Source organism: Gopherus flavomarginatus, chromosome 2 (genome assembly GCF_025201925.1).
Source record: "Gopherus flavomarginatus isolate rGopFla2 chromosome 2, rGopFla2.mat.asm, whole genome shotgun sequence".
Classification (NCBI taxonomy): Eukaryota; Metazoa; Chordata; order Testudines; family Testudinidae; genus Gopherus; species Gopherus flavomarginatus.
The window spans coordinates 184,543,879-184,567,324 of record NC_066618.1 but is presented as its reverse complement, the minus strand read 5'-3'; the positions used below and the strand labels follow the sequence as shown (position 1 = coordinate 184,567,324).

At 42.2% G+C, this 23,446-nt stretch overlaps 2 protein-coding genes across 11 annotated transcripts in view; one reads left to right on the top strand and one right to left on the bottom strand.

The window, feature by feature from the left end:
* PHACTR1 (phosphatase and actin regulator 1) overlaps positions 1-23,446 on the bottom strand; it is a 460,275-nt gene that overhangs the window by 30,918 nt on the left and 405,911 nt on the right. For all 10 annotated transcript variants that reach the window (XR_007772753.1, XM_050941593.1, XM_050941595.1 and 7 more), the window contains 2 exons: positions 9,456-9,511; positions 1,342-1,403 (listed from right to left, as the gene is read on the bottom strand). Coding sequence is in view for 9 of the 10 variants with exons in the window: in XM_050941593.1 (XP_050797550.1) it covers positions 1,342-1,403; positions 9,456-9,511 (118 nt within the window). In the remaining variant the exon portion in view is untranslated. The remainder of the gene's footprint in view (positions 1-1,341; positions 1,404-9,455; positions 9,512-23,446) is intronic.
* Positions 1-23,446, top strand: part of GFOD1 (glucose-fructose oxidoreductase domain containing 1) — a 541,281-nt gene that overhangs the window by 197,744 nt on the left and 320,091 nt on the right. The gene's annotated exons all lie outside the window — the stretch shown is intronic.

Here is a 23,446-nt window from a genome sequence, read left to right as displayed (position 1 = left end):
TGCCTTGAAGTAGGTGCAGTGTGAATTGATTCTTTTCCTCAAACATCAGTATAACAGGATGGCAGTGGAAGTGTGCTTACTCTTGTCAGGAATTTATGGGTTTTCTTTTAAACATTATAGCTCAGTGGGCCAGATCCTCATCTGTAAATTGGCATAAATCCATTGACAAGATAGAGCTATAGACTGAGACTCTGGGCCATTATTTCTAAGGATGAAAGAAGCCAGGTTGGACAAAAGATGAATCGACCCAAATATTAGCCTGGAATTAAAACATTTTTTCAATATTACAACATATATCCTGTTTATAGTCCTTTATCAGTTTTATTATTTATATATTTTACAACTCTCTATTCAACTTCTTGGTGTTTATAAAATTGTTTGGACAAGAGAATTATTTAATAGTATGAGTTCACAGTAGTGCTTCTTCCATCGCTCTCCTCATATGGGAAATATTGATATAAATTGGCAAACATTATTTAAAAACAACAGGCAAGGTCCTTAACGACTATAAATTAGTATAGTGCCGCTGAAATCAGTGGCTCTATGACAGTGATGGGCAACCTGTGGTCTGTCGGGGTAATCCGCCGGCGAGCCGCAAGACTGTTTACATTGACCATCTGCAGGCACGGACACCCACAGCTCCCAGTGGCCAATGGGAGCTGCGGGAAGCAGTGGAGGACTGCAGGTTGCCCACCACTGCTCTATGATGATTCACATCAGCTTACCAAGCATATATAAAATTACTACTGTTTAACCTTAAGAGTAGAAATATCATCGATGGCAAAGACCTATTAGATCATCTAGTCCATCCTCTTCTGCCAAGACAGGATTGTTCCCTTTCCTGCACTAGACACTATTCTCCACTGCTTTGTTCTTATCTAGTTTTAAATGTTAAGGTACCAGTTCTCTTCCATTAAAAGTCCTTTTCCCAGTATAATGTGTCTTGAGTAGGATTTTCAAAAGCACTCAGCATGGTGTTAACTCTGCTCCCATAGAAATCATTGGGAGCCACTGACTTCAATGGAAATAGCATTCGATCAATGTTAAGCCTTTACTCTTACAGGCTACTCTTAAGAAATGCTTTCCTGCTCTTGAGCCTAAATTTTCCTTTGCTCATTTTCATTCCATTATTTCTAATAATTGCCCTGGCAGTCCTCAGAGATGCTCCTCTCTTTCCCCTGGCTTTTTGCCCTTAAAATGCATAGACAGTTGTTTAAGATTTTGTTCAATAATATTTTAAGTTCTCTTTTCAAAAAGGGTGCTCTGGAAAAGAAAAAGGCAAAGGTTTATGCAGTCACTAGAAAGTTCCTGGACTGTAACAGTATAAAAGTTGCCTCTCACCTTGCGTGTTAATCTTCTCTTTATCTCCCGTTTTTCCTCCTGCTCCTCTTGCTCATTCCGAGCTAGAAAAAGATTTACATAATTCTAGACTGTTGGCACGATCAAAATGCACAGTATAAAACAAATAAGCCTCTACAGCAGTATACCAATTCATGGTCCATTTTGGTTAATTTCATGGTCATAGGATTTTAAAATTGTTAATTTCATGATTTCAGCTATTTAAATCTGAAATGTCACAGTATTGTAATTGTAGGGATCCTGACCCAAAAAGGCATATGTGTGTGTGTGTGGGGGGGGGGTGTTGCAAGGTTATTGTAGCAGGGGTACCCTCTTGTGCTGCTGCTGGTGGCGGCACTGCCATCAGAGCTGGGCAGCCAGAGTGTGGCAGCTGCTGGCTGGGATTCCAGCTCTGAAGGCAGAGTCACCACTAGCAGCAGCATGGAAGAAATGATCGCCTGGTATGGTATTGCCACCCTCTGTGCTGCTGCCTTCAGAGCTGGGCCCTTGGTCAGCAGCCTCCACCCTCTAGCCGCCCAGCTCTGAAGACAGCAGCACAGAAGGAAGGATGGCATGGTATGGTATTGCCACCCTTACTTTTGCGCTGCTATTGGCTGGGTGCCAGGCCAGCAACCACTGCTCTCTGACCGCCTAGCTCTGCAGGCAGTGCACAAGTAAGGTTGGCAATACTGTGACCCCCTTAAAATAACCTTGTGACCCCCCCCGCCACTTCTTTTTGGGTCAGGACCCCCAATTTGAGAAACACTGGTCTCCTCCATGAAATCTGTATAATATAGGGTAAAAGCACACAAAAGACCAGATTTCACAGGGGGAAACCAGATTTCCCAGTCTGTGAGGTGTTTCTCATGACCGTGAATTTGGTAGGGCCCTACTTATGTTTCAGGGCTTGTCAGATGCAGAGAAAGTCCTTCTGGGAACAGCAAACTTCCCTACTCATTTGCTACTGCACTTTCTTCTCTGTCTCATGAAATATCCACATCTTCTGCCTCAGTATCGGTATGAATTTTATTTCTGTGTGTGTTTCACTTTTCAGCTTTACCAGGCAGACAACCAGTGCTTCGGAAACCATTGTCTGCATTCTGGTGGCCCAGCAGTGGACAGTGATAATACAGCTAGCCTCTGAGAAGAACAGGCTGAGAGGGCAGGAGCTCGGGAAGAAGCAGAAGTATTTTTTCCCTGGCCACAGGATAATTTGTCCACAGCTACTCAGTGGAGAGTCTGGAAACAAAACTCACAACAGGGGTAGTGGGTAAAGTCCCAGACTCAGCCTGCCATTATCTGAGCTGTTGTCTAACAGAGTGGCAAGAAGGTCCTTCTGATACGGGCATTGCATAGCACAGCACAGGAGCACAACAGCCAACTCTGGGGGCAACATGCTTCATGGACTAAAACCAAATAGGCCACATGGCAGTTTCTTACCAAGACAAGCCTGTATCACAAAGGCTCAGGAAAGTAATATCTAGCACTGCCAGCTCTATTAAACTTTCACAAGCCTCACTGGTCCCTAAGCGTAAAAAACAGGCTCAGGACAAAACTTTCCAAAGCTCTTAAAAGTCACAGTTTCAAAAGTGACTTAGGCACTTACAAGTCTATATCTCATTGAAAGTCAGTGAGATGTAGGAATTTAAACAATGGGATGTCAGCTCCTAAATCAGTTAGGGCTTGTCTTCACTGCAGAGTTAACCTGAGAATAACTTGAGTGTTGGCTGACCCACGAGGGGATACTGGCTAGAATCAGCCCCACTTACCACTGCTAACACAATTAGTTTGTGTAGCTCGAGTGTTATTTCACTGTGCGTCTGGCTCTCACTTGAGCTAGACTAACTCGAGAGGAGTTAACTCTGCAGTGAAGCCATATCCTTATTTAGCTCTTTTTTTGAAAAGTTTACCCCATTGTCTAGGCACAATCATAATACACAGATAGCCGAGCTAACTAAGCAATAAGCCACAACAAAGTGTTCATTACTGAGCTGCTGGAGCGGGCTCCTAAGATGGAGTACCTTCAATGAATCAAGAAATAAATAAAATAATAATAATATACTATTACTTTACACATACAGTCTATTGTATACAGAGCCTTTCATCCAAGGATCTCAAAGCATTTTACAATGGTGGGTAAATATTACCCCTGGTTTAGAGAAAGGGAAACTAAGGGCTGTTCTACACACAGCTGAAGCACCGATTTAACTGAACTGGTGCTGGAACCAATGTCGCTCAATCCAGGCAAATCCCTACTGTAGGTATTCTTAAAACTTTCAGTTACCAACTGAATTAAGTTAAGCCAATTTAAGGCACTCAACTTGATCTAAAAGTGTCCACACCAGGAGTTTATTTATTTCGTCATGCATCTGACGAAGTGGGTATTCACCCACGAAAGCTCATGCTCCAAAACTTCTGTTAGTCTATAAGGTGCCACAGGATTCTTTGCTGCTTATTTAAAACGAGGCAGTTAAACTGGTGTTCAAAGTGGGCATAGATCAGCCGCACAGCACAGAGAAGTGATTTGACTTGTCCACGATCACAGAGCAAATTGGAGGCAGACCTAGGATTAGAAACCGGGTCTCCTGATTCCCAGTCTGAGGCGCTAATCAGTAGAGGTGAAATCCTGGCCTCAGTGAAGTCAATCGCAAAACTCCCACTGACCTCAGTGGAACCAGGATTTCTCACTAAAAATCCACCAATTCAATACATGCTGCGCATGATTGTCTCCTATTATAATAGGGCCCTTTAATTTCAAATGACAGATTTCCAGGAATACTTTTAAAATAAAATTTTCTGGAGGAAGGAATTTCATGCTATAGCAGAAGGATAAGAAGACAGCAGGGGACAGATCCCAAGCACCTTTTCTATACTATTTGGAATACATGTATTGCTAAATTGTTTCTCTTTTTCTTAGTTTTTTTAAGTTCCCTGAATAGGTTCTCCCTCCAATCAGTCCCCAATCACACTGATTTATCGTTCCACACAGAATCTAAGGAGCTAATCCTGTCAACAGTTTACTCAAGGGAACAGTGCCATTGAGTAAATCTTTGAAAGATCAAACTGTTAATTGGGAGATGTAAACAGCTTCTAACAGGGTTCAGAATGAACAAATTGGCTAAAAGGCTACAAATAAGTGTCTGAAAGGGCAGAAATGAGGCTTCTTAACAACTGCACGATTTTTCCTGTCTCCTTGTTTCCTTCAGCCCAGTTACCAAGCTTTAGAGACAACTGGGTAGGGTGAAACCTTTACCAAGTGAAAGCTGGTCATTAGCAATTGTCCTTGTCTGAAGCCAGAAAGCGATTTATTTATTTAAAACACGGCTAAAACTGATGAAGTCCTTTTAGAACTAGAGAGGTTACAAAACCGTTGCTTTGTGTGTTTTGTTTTAAGTGGTCAGGAGAGCCCCTCTTTCTCTGTAGCCTCTTTGTGTGAGAAGAACTGGAATTTTCAGGCCTGACGTCAGTGCCAGTCTGACATTTCAACCAAAATTGTGTCAGACCCATCAGATCCAATCTCCTTGCCTTTTTACAGGGAATTCATGCTCATTGAAGGTGCCAACCTGGCATCCTTAAAAGCTGAAGTCCTCTCTTCATCACAGATGCAGTCACCATGCAAGTTTCCTCACAGACTAATGTGCCTCACTCATGCCTTGGAAGGACCCTCTGCATGGGTGAGCAGTTCAGTCTTCATGCTTATCCAGCACACAAAACTGCAGGGTGCTGTGTTCCTCACCCAAATTGCTTCCTGCTCTTGACTCCTATTTAAGTCAATGGTGGTTGAGGGCATGTTGCATCTCACAAGAACTACCCAGCACCTTCCAGCAGTAGGCCCTCAGCTCCTCTTTTGAGACAACCATTTTTACTAGTGCCATCTGTGGCAGTGGATTTTGTGCTATGAGTACCTGTGATTTTGGAATTCAATCAGCAAGACTATCTTGCTCATTCCATCACAGTGGGGCTAGGAAATGGACAGGTGATCTTTGCATGAGCAAAGACTGGCTGAGTAAATACATTTTGCCTCATTTTGTTTCCCACCCATGGAATTGATACTGACACAATTGCATTTGATATAACAACACAGAGATGTCAAATGTGACAAGTGCATCAAGGAAATTTCAGCTCTAGCCACAGAGGAAAACCTACCTACTTTGAAAAACAGCATGTGCTCATTTACTGCATTGTGAATTAGGCTAATAAAAATAGCTCCACTTGTTTGGGATAAGATCTTTGGACTTAATTTTCTTGTTTCACATCATCCATCCATCTAGCTATGTTCTTAGATATATATTTAAATTGCATCACTGAACTACTGAAGGGGGAGTGAACAATGCTGTCTTATAATGCTGAACCATACTGGAATCTGATGGTCCTTAGTTTGGATTTTTAATATTTGATGTTTTCATTACATAATATTTCATTAATTTGCTCATCATGTAGGTGCTTCAGCAAAGGCGTGAGGTGGCTTATAAATACAATTATTATATAACAATTTTTCCCCCCAGTATTTAGGAAATTTTCATTTACCAAGACATATGGAGTTCTATGGCAGATCTATGTTTAAATCTGTTTTATTTAGGTGCCAAAATGTAGTTCTAGATTTAGGGTAATAGTTTCAAAGACACTTAGTCACTTAGGAGCTAAGTCCCATTTTTAAAGAAAAGCCCTAAATGAGACTTAGGTTCCTAAGTGACTTGGGCATGTTTGAAAAATTTACTTGTAACAGCCTACCTTTAGAAACCTAGGTTTTAAAATGTTGGTCATTAAGTCTATGGTTCAGACAATGCTGCCAGAGCTGCAGCCTGGCCCCCGCGTCTTCCTCTGCACCAGTAACAGTGTGGTGGTTACTGGTTATGCTCCAGCGCCAGGTGATGGGCGGTACCAGATGGCTCATGCTGACTGGGAATTCTGGGGTGATAATATGAGCTCTTTGGAGAATCTGGTTCTGGACACATCGTCTCTTTTTCCAATAATTTCCCCCAGGAGAATGATTCCTTCCACCTGACATGCCATAGAAGTTTAGAGAATATAGTAGGAGATGACACACTCATAAGTGAATGATAGCCCCATATCTGCTTAAATTGGCTCTGATAGCTAATCTAATCTTATCTCTACATCAGGCCTACACAACTCGTAAAGCGGCGAGGGCCACATTACTCCAAAGAAAACAGTTGAGGGCCGAAAACTCCCAGCCCCACAGAAACACCTCGCCCAGGGCCACCCTGCCCCGTAAAAAGAAACCCTCCTTCCCCTGCGCTGCCCCACCAAAACAGCTGTGAGCTAAAAAGGAAGGTTTGGGGTGGGGAGGTGATATTTTATTTTAAATCAACCGAGGGCTCCCATCTGAAGAGGTGGCTGGGAGCCCTCAGGGTTAAATTAAAGGGCCCGGGGCTCCGGCGGCTGGGGGAACCCGGCAGGGCCGGTTCTAGATTTTTTGCTGTCCCACGCAAAAAAAAATTTGGCAGCCCCTCGTCCCAGCCCTGGGCTTCCCCCTGTACCCTCCTGCTGCCCCAGTCCTGGGCTCTCCCCCCACCGACCACACTCCCTGCCGCCCCAGCGCTGGGCTTCCCCCTTTCCTCCTCACCAGTGCCCTCCCCTCACCCTGCTGCTGCCCCAGTCCTGGGCTTCCCCCCACCAGTGTCCCCCCACACCTCCTGCCGCCCCAGCCCTGGGTCACTGGTAACGCTCCCAGGGCGGGTCATTCAGCAGAACTTTTGGATGTGCACAAAACACAGACAGGATTGGTTCCCATATGGTTACAGAGCTGCAGTAAAGTGGAACAATTTTCAGCTTGTGTGATTGGAGGATATCCAGATGCATATTATAAGACTGTCCTACATAAATGAGGAAAAATTGAGGTGCCTTTATTATTCTTTTGTTCCACTCTTCCTTTCTATGGGGAATTTGCCAATGCAATATCACTGTCTTCCTTTTAAACAAACAAAAAGGCAATGTCTGTTGAAAATAGCAATGCCAGTTCTAATAAGCATTTCTTGTTCAATTTTATCCTACTTTTTCTACAGCAAGTTACAGTGGATCAGTATATTTGATTTGGGAGAAACGAAGTAACAGCTGCCCAAACTGAGCTTGAGCACTCCTGAATTTTGAGGTATTCAAATCTGGAAGGCAGGTGCTGAGGGGGGGGAGGGGGGGCCTGTGGGCTCCGCGGGGGAGCATGGCAGCAACGTGTCTGGAGCTGCATGGAGCCAGACACGCTGGTCTGAGTGGCACGGTAAGGGGGGCTGGAGGTTGGAGAAGGGGTAGAGGGTTCCGGGGGGTAGTCAAGGGACAGGGAGCAGGAGGGGTTGGATGGGGCGGAGATTCAGGGGGGCAGTCAGGGGACAGGCAGCAGTTGGATAGGCATGGGAGTCCCAGGGGTTTATCAGGGGACAGGTAGGGGGTGGGGTTCTGGGGGAAAGTTGGGGGGTCTCAGGAGGGGGCAATTGGGGACAAGCGGAAGGGAGGCTTAGATAGGGGCTGGGGTCCCAAGGGGCAGTTAGGGGCAGGGGTCTCAGGAGGGGGCAATCGGGGTACAAGGAGCAGCGGTGTTAGATGGGGGTGGGGGTCCTGGGGGGCAGTTGGAGCAGCAGTCCGGGGAGGGGGCAATCAGCGGCCGCGGGCCGGGATTCAAAGGGCTCTGGGCTGCTCGCAGCTGCGGGGAGCCCTGAGCCCTTTAAATCCCAGCCACAGTTGAGAATCTCTGTGGGCAGCCCAGAGCCCTCTGAGTCCCGGCCGCGGTTGAGATTTAAAGGGCTCTGGGCTCCCTGCGGCTCCGGGCAACCCAGAGCCTTTTGATTCCTGGCCGCAGCCGTGATTTAAAGGGCTCAGGGCTCTCCGCCGCTGCGGGCAGCCCAGCACCCTCTGACTCCCGGCTGCGACTGGGATTTAAAGGGCTTAGGGCTCCTCGCAGCTGCAGGCAGCCCAGAGCTCTTTGATTCCTAGCCGCGGCTGGGATTTAAAGGGCTCTGGGCTCCCCGCCGCTGCGGGCAGTGCAGAGCCCTTTGATTCCCTGCCGCGGCCGGAATTCAAAGGGCTTTGGGCTGCCCGCAGAGCGCTGTGTGCGGGTGATTTAGAATCCCCCCGCGGGCCGCACAGTGAGGCTCTGTGGGCCGCATGCGGCCCGTACGTTGTGCAGGCCTGCTCTATATTTATAGCTACCTGTCTATTGATGTGCCATATTTACAAAAAACCAACTACTGCAGTGCCAGCACATTTAACTCCCTAACTACACCACAGAAACATGTTAGAAATTTGATTTCATGGTATTTAATCAATTAATTTTACTAATTTCTAGAGAGCTAATCATCCATTACATGCCTCTAGGATTCTGTTCAATGTAGAAATAAAAAAACAACAACAACAAATATACAATTTTTAACAATGGGATCCTACCTAAAGACACACTAAGGAATCTAAACATGATATTGTAGACTATTTTTCTTGTAGCTTTTTTTTAATACTCTAGTTCCATGCTTCTGAAAGGATGCAGGATACATCACCCACGCAAGAGTGTCAGTGAAAATTGTATTCCCGCTGTTCTCTGCTTTCTGACTAATTATCTTCAAATAAACAGCTTTATCTTTTTCACATTTAAAACCATTTTGATTTGATTAAAAAATAACTGCCATACTTTTTCAATATCTGATTTGTTCATTAGAATAATTGTTATTTCAGATTCAATCTTCCTCTCCTTGAAATCAGTGGTAAAACTCATACGGACTGGAACAGGATCAGGCTGTCTAGGTAGATTTTTGTGGCTTTAAAATATCATTAACTACTTTAGGGATGTTGCAACTCCCCATAGGTTTGTTTGTTGAAAGGAACAATACAGATCAGAGTTTAGAAACTGTGGGCTAAATCCTGAAGTCTTTATTGGATTTCAATGGGAGGTCTGCCTGTGTGAAAACTTTGGAAGATAACCCTCAGTTTGAATGTTCTTCCCAGACTGTTTGTATTGGTTATCTTATTAAATGTGATTTTCACAGTCATTCCCACCCAAACATAGCTCCTATATATATTATTACTTACTTGAGATATAGCTACAGACTTGTATTTGGTGCTTTATAAAAGACACAGAGCAGCTAACAAGTTGAATTCTGAATGGTACAAATACTTACGTTTCAGAATGTTTCTCTGCTCCAGTTCCTCAGCAGTGGGCCTCTGGCTCAGTCGCCTGCGAAAAAAATCCAGGATCAGTTTTTGGACCATATCATATCCTCCTTAGTTCAATGTGTATAAGAGCAACTTTGCAGCGCAAAAGGCAGAGAGTGAGACAATGCCATTGCTCCATTATGTACACAGTATGTCCACACTGTGTGTGGTATTATGGACTATACTTTGCTCTTCTATTTCCAACCCACAAAAACCAAAATGTGTTGTGTCATGTTAGACATGACCCTCCCACTCCCACCCCGGGCTAATCTGCTAAAAGTTAGGCTGTGCAGATTTCTTCACTTAATTTCCTTCCTTGCATGCCTGTTTCCTGACTTTCACAAATATGACAAGTTTAGTTCTAGCTCCCTCCCTCCTTGCCCTCCACTTGGCTGCGTGTGAGCCTCCCGACTGTACCCAACTTGTCCAAACAGAGTTTGAACACAAAACCAGTCCACAGTAACAAGGAGGCCTGGTTAGGCTTTGCAGACTGCGGAACAATAGCAGCTCTTCTTCTCCTCCTCCTCCTCCATTCTCACTCCCCCCTTGGACAGCTTTACTAAATGTACTAATTACAAATGAACATGAATTGAAATCACTTGGCAGTCAACCTGTACGTAACATAGTCACAACAAATAAGATCTAATTAAAAAAGGGGGACTGAAAACAGAAACAATCAGAGAACTCCGACTAGAAAGCAAGAGAGAGTAGCAGAAAGGGGTATTAGAAGAACAAAGAAAAGCAGCAAGATGACCTCAGAAATTAACATTTGTTGAGCCTGCTCTTACACCCATTGAAGTCAATGGGAGTTTTGTCATTGCTTTCAGTGGGAGCAGTAACAGAACATTAATCACTATCCAAAACATGAATTTGGGGCCTGATTCTGTGCTGAGTAACCTCCGCACACAATGCAGTCATTTACATCAGGGAAGTTGATGACGCTCATTTAAATAAATGGAAGCTGAGACTGCCTGATGTGGTGTAGGATCAGGGCTACTGTCTGATAAAGTTTAGGAAATGATTTCAGGCTTCTCAGAACACACTGGCCCCAATCCGCAGCTGCAGCCAAAGAATGCACATCACATCACAGGAGGGAAGCGCAGCAGTTTCTTCAAATCATCTTTGCATTCCCCTGATCCTGGAGCTACTGTGTGCCAGTCTGGTAGCCAGGCATAAATTACAGCAGCCTGAGGACTGCTCTACATTGTGCTCATTCCCTATGGCCTCAAGGAGTTGTTACAGCAGCTGGGATTCACAGCAATGCTGGGACTTCCTCTGGGCATACACCCTACACCAGATGCTTAGCAGGGAGTATAATCCCATGTCCAGATATGCTGGTTTTATGATTCATTTACACCATAGTGCAAAGAGTGACCTTAATGCAGTAGAGAATTAGGACCATTAGCTGGAACTCTTTGCCATGGTTGACTGGACAATTATTTCTTTGGAAAAGTGCTGAAAATGACAGAAACTCATCCTTAATTCAGAACAAATGAATGTTTGTAAAGCACTCTGAAGATGGAATGTGCTATTCAAACATTATTATTTATTATTATTATCCTTAAGATACAGTAACTGTTGCTAATGGGATGCTTAGATAGTTCACATTATTGTTAGGAGGCCATTAAAAGCATTTTGTTACTAGCAGTGTATGGGAATCAAAGAATAAAAATCACACAGTTTAACTTGGCAATATGTAGCTCTAGTGACTGAGTTACATAATGTTTCTTGTGCATCACATTGTGAAAGTTCTCAGGAAGATGCATCAGAGGAATGCAGAGGCCAGATTCCAGCCACTGAGCCTGTGACCATTTCCACAGGGACAAACAGCACACAGTAAGAAAAAAGGACCAATCTGTGTGACTTTATGAGGAGGACATTACTATCAAGGGCCTTTTGCCCGCAGTGAAAAAACAAAATGGGATTAAAAAGGATCAGCTAAAAATCTCTTATTTTTCAGAGATCAGAGTAAGTGAATGCTGGCCATTTCCGAACACAGGGCCAAATCCTGAGACTTCTGTTTTTGTCTGAGTGAGGAATGAGAAAAACTGATTTAAGCACTTAAGCATTTAGCTCATAATGAAAAATGTACTCTCTAGGGTAAATCCTTAACTGGCATAAATCAATGGAGCTTCACTGAACCAATAGAGCTACACGGATTTATAACAGCTGACAGCCCGTCCCCTTGGCTTTATCCCCTGACAAGACCATAAGAAAAATCTAAATTGAGTCATGAGCACTATGCAACCTCTTCTGTAGTTTAGATTACCTTGTGACAGCTAGGATGAGCAAAGGCCTATCCTAAAACTATTGTATTTACAGTGTATTTAATGTAAGATTATTTGTAGGCTTGAGCCAGCCCTTGAGAGTATAAAAACTTCAAAGATCGTTGTACTGAGATGGGCCCCTAGAACATTCACAGACTTTTGTATTATCTTTTTGTGTGTTCTTGGCTCAATAGAGGTTTTCCCTGGAGAATCTGGAATCTCTAAGTGGTGATGAATGCAAAATCCCCAGGCTGGTTATGCAGATACCCAGCCTTTTGAGGCATGACCTCCTGAGGAGAGGGGAAATTTTCAGGAGGATGGGAGACAAAACAAAATTTTTGGTATAAAAGACTGGGTTTATCCTGACAGAAGGGTCTGTCTTTAGATTCTGCAAATGGACCTGACCTTTGGTCCAAGCAAGGATCCAACCCCGCTGAAAGGTTGGAAGAACTTTGCCCTGTCAGACTCCTCCATTTGGTCAATGGGCGACTTCTGGTACATTCAGTATGTGATCCTTTGGCTATTTTATATGTTTTCTCTGCATGGTTTTGTCCATAAATAAATGTACTCTGATTTGAAAGAGCTATGTGGTCACTTATAACTACTTGCATTCCCTGGCCACAGCTCTGGGAAAAAAAGCAAAGTGGCCATTAGTCAGACCTGCTTGAGATAACGGCAACCTCAAACCTGATCTGAGGAGAGAAGGGACACAGGTTCCTGCCCAGAAAGAGGTGCTGGCTGGAGGCCTGAGAGGGCATTCCTTGAGCAGATCATGCAGGGGGTCAAGGGTGCAGCTACCCTGAAACCGTGACATACCTTTCCCCAAAATGATAGATAAAGAAATGCTGTTCATGGCCTTCCAAAAGTTTTCTGCAATCCAATACTAAGTACAGGTGATTAGAAGAGAACTAGGGAAGAGAACAGTAATCACATCTCATGTTTCCATACATATTTTAGCTGTTAGCAGAGGTCAGGAAAGAACTGCCTTCACACCTCCTGGCTCAGCAGTTTACAACTGGCTAAGTGCATTTATGAGGTTTAGGAGTTTCATTTTCTTCTGTAGCATCAGTTTTTAAACCATGGCTAGAAGTCAGATACCAAACTTGAGGGGCTTATTTTCCTATTGAGAATCAGGCTTCTCTAATCAGTCTTCTGCAAAACACTGTCTTGTCAATTAATTAAGTTGCCTACATGTTAAACTGAAGGCTTCTCAAGCAAGGAATCCCTATCCAAAGAAGCACAATATTAAACATAAGAGCTCTACACTTGTACAATTCCTGACAGAAAACTTCATTGAGATATTGTTAAAACTGATAATGTGTCTGACACACACTCTTCCTTCAAGTTGTTCTTACTGACTTTTGTTGCAGGTCTCTTGGTACCTTTCATGACAATGCTTCTCCCTCCCTCCTTCCCCTGATTTTTAATTTTCCAGGGAAACCCATAAGGTGCATTTGCTGAATTTCAGCTATCAAATAAAGACTATTTTTTGCCTTCCTGCTATTTTAAACATTCAGCTCCAGTTAGATTTTTGCATTTGTGCAGGCAAACACAAGAGCATGAGTGAGGCAATGGCTAGAGAAAGCCAAAGCAGATACAAGACCATATTCAGCTCCAGTGAAGATGAATTTAGAATGGGGTTGGTTGGATAATGGATTTTTCCCTGTGGAAAAATTTGATTTTTGGAGAATATTTGAATATTGAAAAATTTCAGTAGAAAAACAAACAAAAATGATTAAAAATGCTGCAGTGGTACCTTGTGGAATCTGTTGTTCAGCTGCCTCATGCTCCTATTCTTCTCTATTGGCTGGGTTCCTGGTCAGACTACAGTTCCCATGATTGCCCTCTTGTATAGCTTCATGGGAGTCTCAGGTCCTGGTGCACCATGGAAGATGTAGCTTGGCTGGGAAGCCCAGCCCATGGAGCAAAATGGGGAAGTGAGGCAACCAAACTACAACTCCCATAAGGCACTGCAGCAGCATATCCAAATTAAAATATTTTGATTTTTATGTGAAATTTTTCAGTTTTTTAATGAAAAATGAAATTTTTTGTGAAAAATTGTGTTTACTCAAAAACCTAATTTTCTGTTGAAAACAGTTTCAATGGAAAATTTTTAACCAGCCCTAGTTTACACTGTTGGAAAGATTTTTAGCAAATCCAGTCAACAGGTTTTTGCTTTATTGCCTTGCTCAAAAAACTGTGGATAGTCAAAAATATTGTAAAATTGGCCTTCTGGGTAAAGCCCCAAACTTGGGTTACTTTGATTACTTCCTTTTCCAGGCCTCCTTGAGGCCAAGTGAGTCAGCTTCTGCTTGAGACATCTCCAAAAGTTTATTATTATTGGAGATTTTTAAGAATGGATTAGTCAAACACCTGTCAGGAATGGTCTAGTTATTACTTAGTCCTGCCTTGAGTGCAGGGGACTGGACGAGGACTAGATGATGTATTAAGGTCCACTCCAGTCGTACACTTCTATGATTATCTTCTGTTCCTCAGTAAGGAATTGTTTTATTTTGATTTTGTTTTACTCTCAGGAGAAGTAACAAGTTACTCAAGAAAAGGTCTTTAAGATTTTTCAGAAAAGTATAGGCTGTTCAGCATGCATCAAATTAAGACTTCTAGAAAAAAATCATCATTCATAGTCAAAATGTAGCTTCTCTTAATTCATTATCCCTAAAAAAATAAGACAACTTGCCTGAGATTTTGCCTATAATACATGGGGTTTATGTATTTAAAAAGTAAAAGAAAAACAAAAAACCCCCAAACCCCACATTGTCTGATGTCCCGATAGATGTAATCTTGGCTAGAAAATCCATAAACTGTGAATCTAGTCCAAAAAACTGAACATACAGATAGATTTGTAATTCTGGATAAAATGGAGTTGTATGACAGTTTGAACAATGACATACTCAGGCCCATAGTCTTCAATAAAATCACAGGTACGATATCACTAACCCAATAAAATCCCTTTTTAAAAATGAACATCCTTTTTACACGAGGAATATCACAGGCAGGCACTCAGTATTTTCTTGGAGAATTATTGCATTTCTCAGGGCTTTCAAAAGATGAAGCCATAGCCTAGCACAAAAGTCAGTCACTAAGGCCCTGATCCTCTTCCCACTGAAATTAACAACAAAATTCTCTTTGATTTCTGTCATTCAGGATCAGGTTTTAGCCCTCCATCCCCAAATGGAACAGCCTTTATACTTTACTGTTTCATTAAAATAAGAATGACAGAAGTATAATAATTGCATCTACAATGCAATAAGAACTCTACAGCAATAACATTTCCCTCTGGGGAAACGCTGAGTTCTCAAATTCCTAATCTTTGAAAGGAGAGTACCTACTATGAATTAGCTAATTCAAAAATATATTTCATGGGCAACAAAATAAAAAAAACTTCACAAAGGCTGACTGGGGAACTAAGATTTGCTAGATGACTATTAGGTGAATATTAGAACCCATAGTAACAAAGCAAACATGTTATTCTAAAATGCTAAGATCTTGTTCAGCTGTACTCTTATTGTACACACTGTATCGCAGAAAGAAAATGAGTTCTCCAGACACAGAAACACTGGTCCAAAATTTAATTTCACAAGTCTAACAGGAGCAGCAATAATCCAGAACCAGGATTAGAGCTCAGGATTTCCTGTCTTCCTGCCCTGAGTTCAATTAATTACAATGCATTACCTATAGAATAAAAAGGCACAATGGAGATTACAGAGAGGTTAGTAGATCTTCTCATGTTCCCAGGCCAAGGTCACAACTATGGTTTAATAGATCTGTTCTCTAATTAATTTTGTGTCCCTCTAAATCTGTGCTGTGCATGAACTCATTTTCCTTTTCAGGAACAGGCCTCTAAATGTATGTTTTATATGAACGTTTTGGAGGGGAAGAACCTCATGGATACTCAGCTATTGCCCCTCTCCCCTTTACAAGTTCCTCCTTGTGACCTAAAATTCTCTGTTTCCCCCTGCCCCACGTATCACAGCTTAGAAGGCCCTTTGCTGTCCCCTCTTACTTTTATTTGGTTTTCATGTATTGCTGTGGCGATCTAATACTTGGAGGCTCCACTGTGAAACCATCTGGTCCCTGGTGTAACTGCAGTGGAGTCATTAATCATCTGTCATCTAATAGCTTCCCGTGCAGTCCTTTGGACTCTTCTCTTAAATAAAGGGATAGATGATGGAACCTAAAACCTTTCAACTCTCAGTCACTTCTTCAAATCCAGCTAAGGGTAACAGTAACTAAAGTCATGTTCATCTGATGGTTGTTTGGCAGCTTATGTGAAATGCATAGGTGGTCTCTCTCCAACCCTGGGTACATAGGTGTTTCAAATAATAAAAGCACAATCCCACTGGCACACTTGCTGGAAGACTCAACATAGAAGGTAAAGACTGAATGGGTATGGAAAGAGAAGAACCCTGTCACCTATAGAGATGATTCATCCAGTGCAAGGCTGAGACCTGTTGGTGGCCAGTGTGGATTTACTATGGCTCCCCTTACTATGCGCGTTCTGTGAATAAATAGATGCCTTCCATTTCTAGTGTTATCAATATTCAATTAGCCTTTTTTTTTAAAAAGGTCTCTATAAAGTGCATACAACTATTTGCTACTTCATTTATTCATGTGTTCCTTAAATATAAGTATGCATCCAAATGAGGAATCACATATTGGGAATTCTATCAGTTATAATCCATACACTCAATACTTCAGTACTTGTACCGCTTAATGCTGCAAAATTTCCACTATTATAGCAAATACAGACTATTCAAAGAAAACAGGCAAATGGAGTTGTTCTTTGTACCCTCCGACAAAATTAGTTCGCACTGAAAAGACTTGTCAGTGCCGGGGTGAACAATGGCATACAGACAACAGGTAAAAATCATGTAATAAATCAAAATTAATTCCAAACAATTAGTTTTAGATTCCAGGGATATCATAAAGAAACCTCACCTTCCAAACATTAAACCAGAAATTAGACTGTTCATTGAGTCTTACTATCCACAAGAATTCCAAAGATGTGTTTTTAAAATTAAAAATAACAACATTTTCAACAATTTAAAACATGGAAAGTAAGGTTCTGAGGGAAGGGATGCATGGGAAATAATATGATCTACACACTCTCTCTTTCTATATGGTTAATGAAGTGGAAAAATCTGGGAACTGCATAGGTTTTTGATATTTAAAAGTGGTTAACTACTTCAGGCTGGAGGCATTTCAGATTCTCACTCTGCTAGGAAGAGTAGTGGATCAAGAGTAGTGGATGGTCGCAGGATTGTTGTAGCTGTGCTGGTCCCAGAATATCAGACACACAAAGCGTGTGAGGTAATGTCTTTTATTGGACCAACTTTTGTTGGTGAAAGAGACAAACTTTCGAGCTTATACAGAACTCTTCTCCAGGTCTGGGAAATGTGACTTCACCTTGAATGGTCTCTTGAAATGTGTGTTAATCACTTATGCTGAACAATCTGTTCCACCTGGAATTTAGCTGTGGCACACTGAATATGTTTCCCAGACCTGAAGAAAGTGGAAGCTCAAAAGCTTCTATCTCTCACCAACAGAAGTAGGTCCAGTAGAAGATATTACCTCAGCCACCTTGTCTCTCTAAAAAGTACATGTTAGATATAGCTTTTCCTACAGTAGTTATTTGGTAGTCAGATTTGTTGTTTTCATTTGTTTTTATTATTATGAATCTTTTCTGTGTGTTACCACATGTAAAATCACCCCTCATCTTTTTTTAATGTCTTCATGAATTTTGGGTTTAGCCATTACTTATTCAATGTGTATGTCTCCTGTCCTCTAACAGTCTCAACAACTACTTATTCCTAGTTAGCTACTGGTACATTCACAACCCCTTCCTGTTCTTAGATTTCACATTAGCAAAGCACAGGAGTAATCTTTTAACTGATAGCATTTCCCTGGAAGTTTAATGAAAATAATGCTGTACCAGATGCATACAATACTGGAAGTGTTTACTCTGTTAAATCTGGTTCACTAAGCAGAAGTGCAACAGTTAAAGACACAGATGCCTTTTGCCTCTTGCAAAACTTTGAAATTCTTCTTCTTATTATCATTTTAGAGATCAAAGGACAGTTTTGTATCAGTTACACCAGAGTATTGGGAGTTAATTGCAATGACCTCAGTAGAGTTATGCTGGATTTGCACCAAAATGTCTTTCCTCTGTTGGACGTACTTCCTCAATTAGGGTCAGGGAGTTGCACCTGTTTACACTTGTGCTGAATTTGGGCCAGGAAGTCATTACATCATAACTATTTCCACAGCAAACAAATGTAATGTTGCAAAGAGGATTATTATTTCAAATGAGGAATTAGCAGCAGGAATTGATAATCTCTAAAGTAGCAAAGATTCTGTTTCCATAAAAATATCCTTAAATAATAATAATAAATAAAAATGGGGTTGGGAGGAGGAGGTGGGAACAAAACATGAGCACACAAAGAAAAAACATGCAGAGGGATATAAAAAACCAACATGGTATGTTAGAAGTATTGTCTCTAAATAATATTTTACATTAGCTTTTTAAATTCTCCATGAATTTTCAAGGACTCAGTCCAGTGCTCACTGACATCCTTTCATAGATCATCTTTTAAAATACCCATGCACACACCACCACCTTCTCCTGCATACCCACCCCTCTTCGCCAGTAGCATTCAGGCTGTATTTTGAAGGCTGAAGAAACTTCACCAAACTAGAAGCCTGCTTTAATATCCCAATCCAAGTGTAATGGTCTCTGGGGGACTACTAACCTTTTCATAAGGAATATTTCCTAATTAAAATGGATGTTAAACAAAGAAAGTGGAGGGGGAGGCCTGACAACCTTTTCCTTTCTGCAAAATAGAACAGGAGATATAATCCTGGCCTAAATGGTCTAAAGGATCATTATCCCTTTACACTTTAAAATACTCTGATCTTTAAGCCCCACTGGGACTCTCATAAATTAAACTCTCGACAAGGACATTGCAATAGAGGAGACTTTCTCTGTGACCTTGGGCAAGACATTTAGAGCTAGATTTGTAAAGGTATTTTGGTGTCTAAATATGCAGATAAGTGTCTAGTGGGAATTTCAAAAGCATCTAGGTACCTAACTCCCATACATTTCAATGGCGAGGTGCTTTTGGAAATTCTTCTAGATGCCTGTCTTCATCTTTAGATGCCTAAATACCCTTACAAATCTGGCCCTTGGCATACTGAGGTACTTCACCAAGGTACTGAGTCCCCTAATGCCCATTGAAATCAGTGGCAGTTAGGTGTCTAAATACCTTTGTGAATCCCACCTTTAGTCTCTCAGTGCCTCGGTTCCCTATCTGTAAAATGGGACTCTGATTTGTCCATGTAGATTTTAAGTTTTTTGGGACAGTGACTGTCTTACTGTGCATTTTCAGTACTAAGCAAAATGTGGCCACGAACTCAGGGGTGGAGGGTGGGGCTGTAGGTGCCACTGTAACCCTCATCTCCTGAGGCCCAGTTCAGTTCTTTAATTGCAAAAGGCCATCCTTCCTTTCAACCCAACTGAGCTCACACAGAGTTCAGGGATGCTGGATTAGGCCTCAAAGGTGCAATAATTACTTAGATCAGTTTGCCATTTTCTTGCCTCCCACGATAACTCTCTGACAGCATCCCACCTGATGATAATAGCAGTAATAACCTTGGGGTGTCCAGAAAAATATGTTTTCTTTCATCAAGCTCTGACAGGAAGAAAAAATGCCATTGATCTTGGATGCAGGGAGTGAACAGGTGAGCCTGCACTCTCATCAGTTACGGTACATCTACACAGCAAAGAAAAACCCACGGCTGTTCCAAGCCAGCTGACTTGGGCTCACAGGGCTTGGGCTGCAGAGCTATTTCATTGCTGTGTAATCTTCTGGGCTCAGAAACAGAACCACAGCCCGAGTCAGCTGGTACGGGCCAGCTGTGGATTTTAATTTGCTGTGTAGACATAACCTTCAGATGCCAATTAGTTTCCCAGGGAAAGCTGACTGAGGTAATTAGATAAACAGGCTGGTGGGTATAGAGAGCCAAGTAGCCCATCATCCCAAATCTGATCAAAAGGCACAGGAAGGAAGCGGAATGGGGGGAGGACAGGGAGGGCTAGTTGAGTCAAGTCCTCATGAGAGGGTCAAAAGCATAGAAGATACTGTAAACAGACTATTGCACAAAGACTGTTCTGCTATTGGTGGAGGGAACTCAAAATAAATAGCACTGTGAATGTGTAGCTAGGGGGAGTCTAGGCAGTTTCTGTGGGTCAAGATGTCAGGAGAGAAGGCACACCCTGTTACACTCGGTCTAACCATCATCGTGAAAACACAGGCTCAGCTCTCTTCAGCTTTTCTTAGTTCTGCTGGACCCTTCCCGTGAATCCAGGATTTAGAGGAGCTTGTTTGCTACAATTCTATTTTCCACGTAGTTTTTCCCTTAACACGCAAAATGTGAGGAGGCAAGCTCCAAACACTCTGCTGCCACTAAGGATGAGTTGTTGCCTTGAGGAATGTTTCTCTCTCATTACTGAAGCCTAACAATCAATGGTAGAATTGCAGACCTCAGAGGTAAACAGGAAGAAATGATTTCACATTAAAGAACTAAAATTAAATCTCTGAGCAAAGCCCAGTCTCACTGCCTGATTATCCCTAAATGATTCTGAGATAGTGAGAGAATGAAAATCTTGAGAACTGGGTCCAGAACAATCACTCAGTCATGATCGGCAGAGGCCATCTTGCAGCCAGTCTGTGACTGAATAAAGCCTGTGCACCCTTCGTGGGATTGGTTAAATAATAAATCATTTAAAAAAGCTGTCTCTGTCCTCATAGCAGAAAACTTTCAGTAAACAAAAATGATCACTTTTGGCTGTTTCTTGCAGGCCTTTTAAAGAGCCTTTGTGCACTTAAAAACATTGAGCAATTCATGGGCTAGTTGGTGAAGACATGTAGTACAGTACGACCGCAATTACTCTATCACTGAATAATGTGTGTGTGGCCATGGCAGTGATTCTGAGGGATATTTAGCATTTTCCCCATGTTACAACCAACTGACTTTGTCTCTCAAAGTTCATATTTGGAGCCTGAAATGAAAAACCTGCTGATGTGAGAATTGGTTGATCAGTATCACTAGTGCTGTTTTAGGAATAGAGGTCACGGTTGCAGTCCTTGCTCTATCTGTCAACACCATGGCATGATGTTTCTGAAGGTGCCAGCAAGCCATCCTCTGAATGGCATGTTCAACAACTGCTGGTCTACTTTTTCAGGCATAAAAGATGCCATGGTCCCTTACAGAAATATTTGTCAAATTTTATTGTTAAGAATAAATTCTTTTGGACAGCTTTCTACCAAGAAGTACCGTCTCTGCCAATGGGCTAATAATATCTCCTCTGAACACATCACTCTCTATAAGGATCTGTCAACCTGAAAAATGCAGCTAACTTAAACAATTTGATTGTATTTTATTGCATTACATTTAAACAGTGAAGCAAATTTCAGACGAGTCAAATTATCTGAAGACAATTTGACTATCCAAATAGCCCTGGTGCTTGCTGTTATGCAAACACTGCAGATTTACAGTACTTTCATACTTATGACATTTCTGCCAGCCTTATGGTCAAATCATATCTGAACTGATGACATCATTTCCCTTCCACCTTCTTCCTACCTGCCCAGTTCTCTTTCCTCTTCACTCCATTTCATCTGTCCACTCTTCCCCCTTTCTCCCCTGTGTGCGTGCACACACACTCTCTCACACACATAGGCAATCAGATCTTGATTTGAACAGGCCATAAAATCCCACAACAGATACGTGACATTTCAGAATTGTATGGTGATCTTTTACCTCCATGGGAATTCCATGGATAAGCTGATGCCTCTGTTCCTAGGCAATGTTTTTCAGCACAGTCAAGGCAGACACAGCATAGGTAGGGTGTATTCAGAAGAGATTATCTTCCCCAATAAAACAGTGGGAGACCACCATCTGTCAAGTCTGCTATTCAATAACAGATTTGATGTGTGATTTTTACCACAATATTGCCAAACCACAACTACTTCATTCTTATTTTTTAATAATCTGTGGTATTGTATTGTGTCACACGTGGTTTTATTGATATATTATATGTATAGTGTTTCATAGACTAGTCTCATACATCATATTTGTCTTGTGATACATGCAGTGTATTATCTGCATTGCCTCAAATCAGATTTTCCAGTTGCGGTGGTATAGACACTGCTCTGCAATGTTTTTGCAGAACGAAAAAATTTAGGAATATAGAACAAAAGATAACGCAGAGCACTATCTTCTTACACCTTTCTGTGGAGCATGTTACTGAAGTATGTGCTGGTTAACACTGTCTTATTTACACTGCAGATCTCAACACAACATCTAGTTGTCCCTTACGCAGATATGTGAGGATGAGGGCATATGACAAAAGAGAATGCATGTGTGTTGGAAAGGGAATCCTTTGTTTGTTATTTAACTGAATCCTTTTAATTCTTATATGTGTGGATGGAGACAGGATGGCAGTCATGGTTACTCTGTGCTACTTTTGATGGGTTTCAAACAGGGCTGGCTCCAGGCACCAGCCAAGGAAGCAGGTGCTTGGGGAGGCCAAGGGAAAGGGGTGACACGTCCAGGTCTTCGGCGGCGGGTCCCTCAGTCCCTTTCAGAGCAAAGGACCCGTCGCTGAAGAATGAAGCAGTGCTGCAGAGCTGCCGCCGAAGTGCCACCGATCGTGTCTTTATCCTTTTTTTTTTCACTTCGCCGCTTGAAGTGGCAAAAAAGCTGGAGCCGACCCTGGTTTCAAAGGACATTTTGAGCATGGCAATGCTTAGACATGGCTTTGCAAATAACAGTGTGTGGCAGGGGCACAGCACATGCTCCAAATATTGCTGCAGAAGGGATGGCAATTTACATCTGCTCTCTGCAGGCCTAACGGGCACCTGGCCAAAATGCCTAGAGCATATGTACATTGTCTGGAAGATGGTGTGACACTCCTCTGACCTGCCCTCCTGAGGGCAATATTGGCATATACCACACAGTGCTGCAACACCACAACTCTGAGGATGAGTTTGTGACAGAAAGAGCGGATACGTAATGATGTTATGCATACGGAGATGTAACCATTTTACTAACATTGTATGTGAGATGGTTGGGAAGGGGGAGTTATGGTATATTGGGTTAGTAGATTATCCTGTATTGATCTATTTTAACATGGGACTGTTGGAATGGCAAACAGGATAACAACACAATATAGCTAGATAAAGACACCTCAACACACACTTGAAAGACAATGGGTCACACTATTAGCATCAAGATTCCTGAGTCTGATCTCTAGTAAGTTGCAAGCCTTATTTTGTCAAAGCTAGGAGGCTAGAGATCAAAAGAACACAAAAAAATTAAAAAGCCTTTCTCTGGGGTACCAGAGGAGTTACTTGTCTGCAGCTATCTAAGACAGGCCAACTCAGAAAGAGACTTTGTGGAGTAAGTCTAAAGAAACTGGGCCTCCCCAGATCCAGGGAATGGTAACTCCTTGGGAAAAGCTTGATATGCAGAGTCTGGTTTACTGTTTTGAAGATATGTTTTCTCTGAAATGCTTCTGCTTTAAAAAAATGGTACCAAGGAAGCTGTTTGGTCACTAATTGCCACTGTCATTGCCGCAGAGGGGAATTGAGTTGTAGGATCTAATCCTAAGT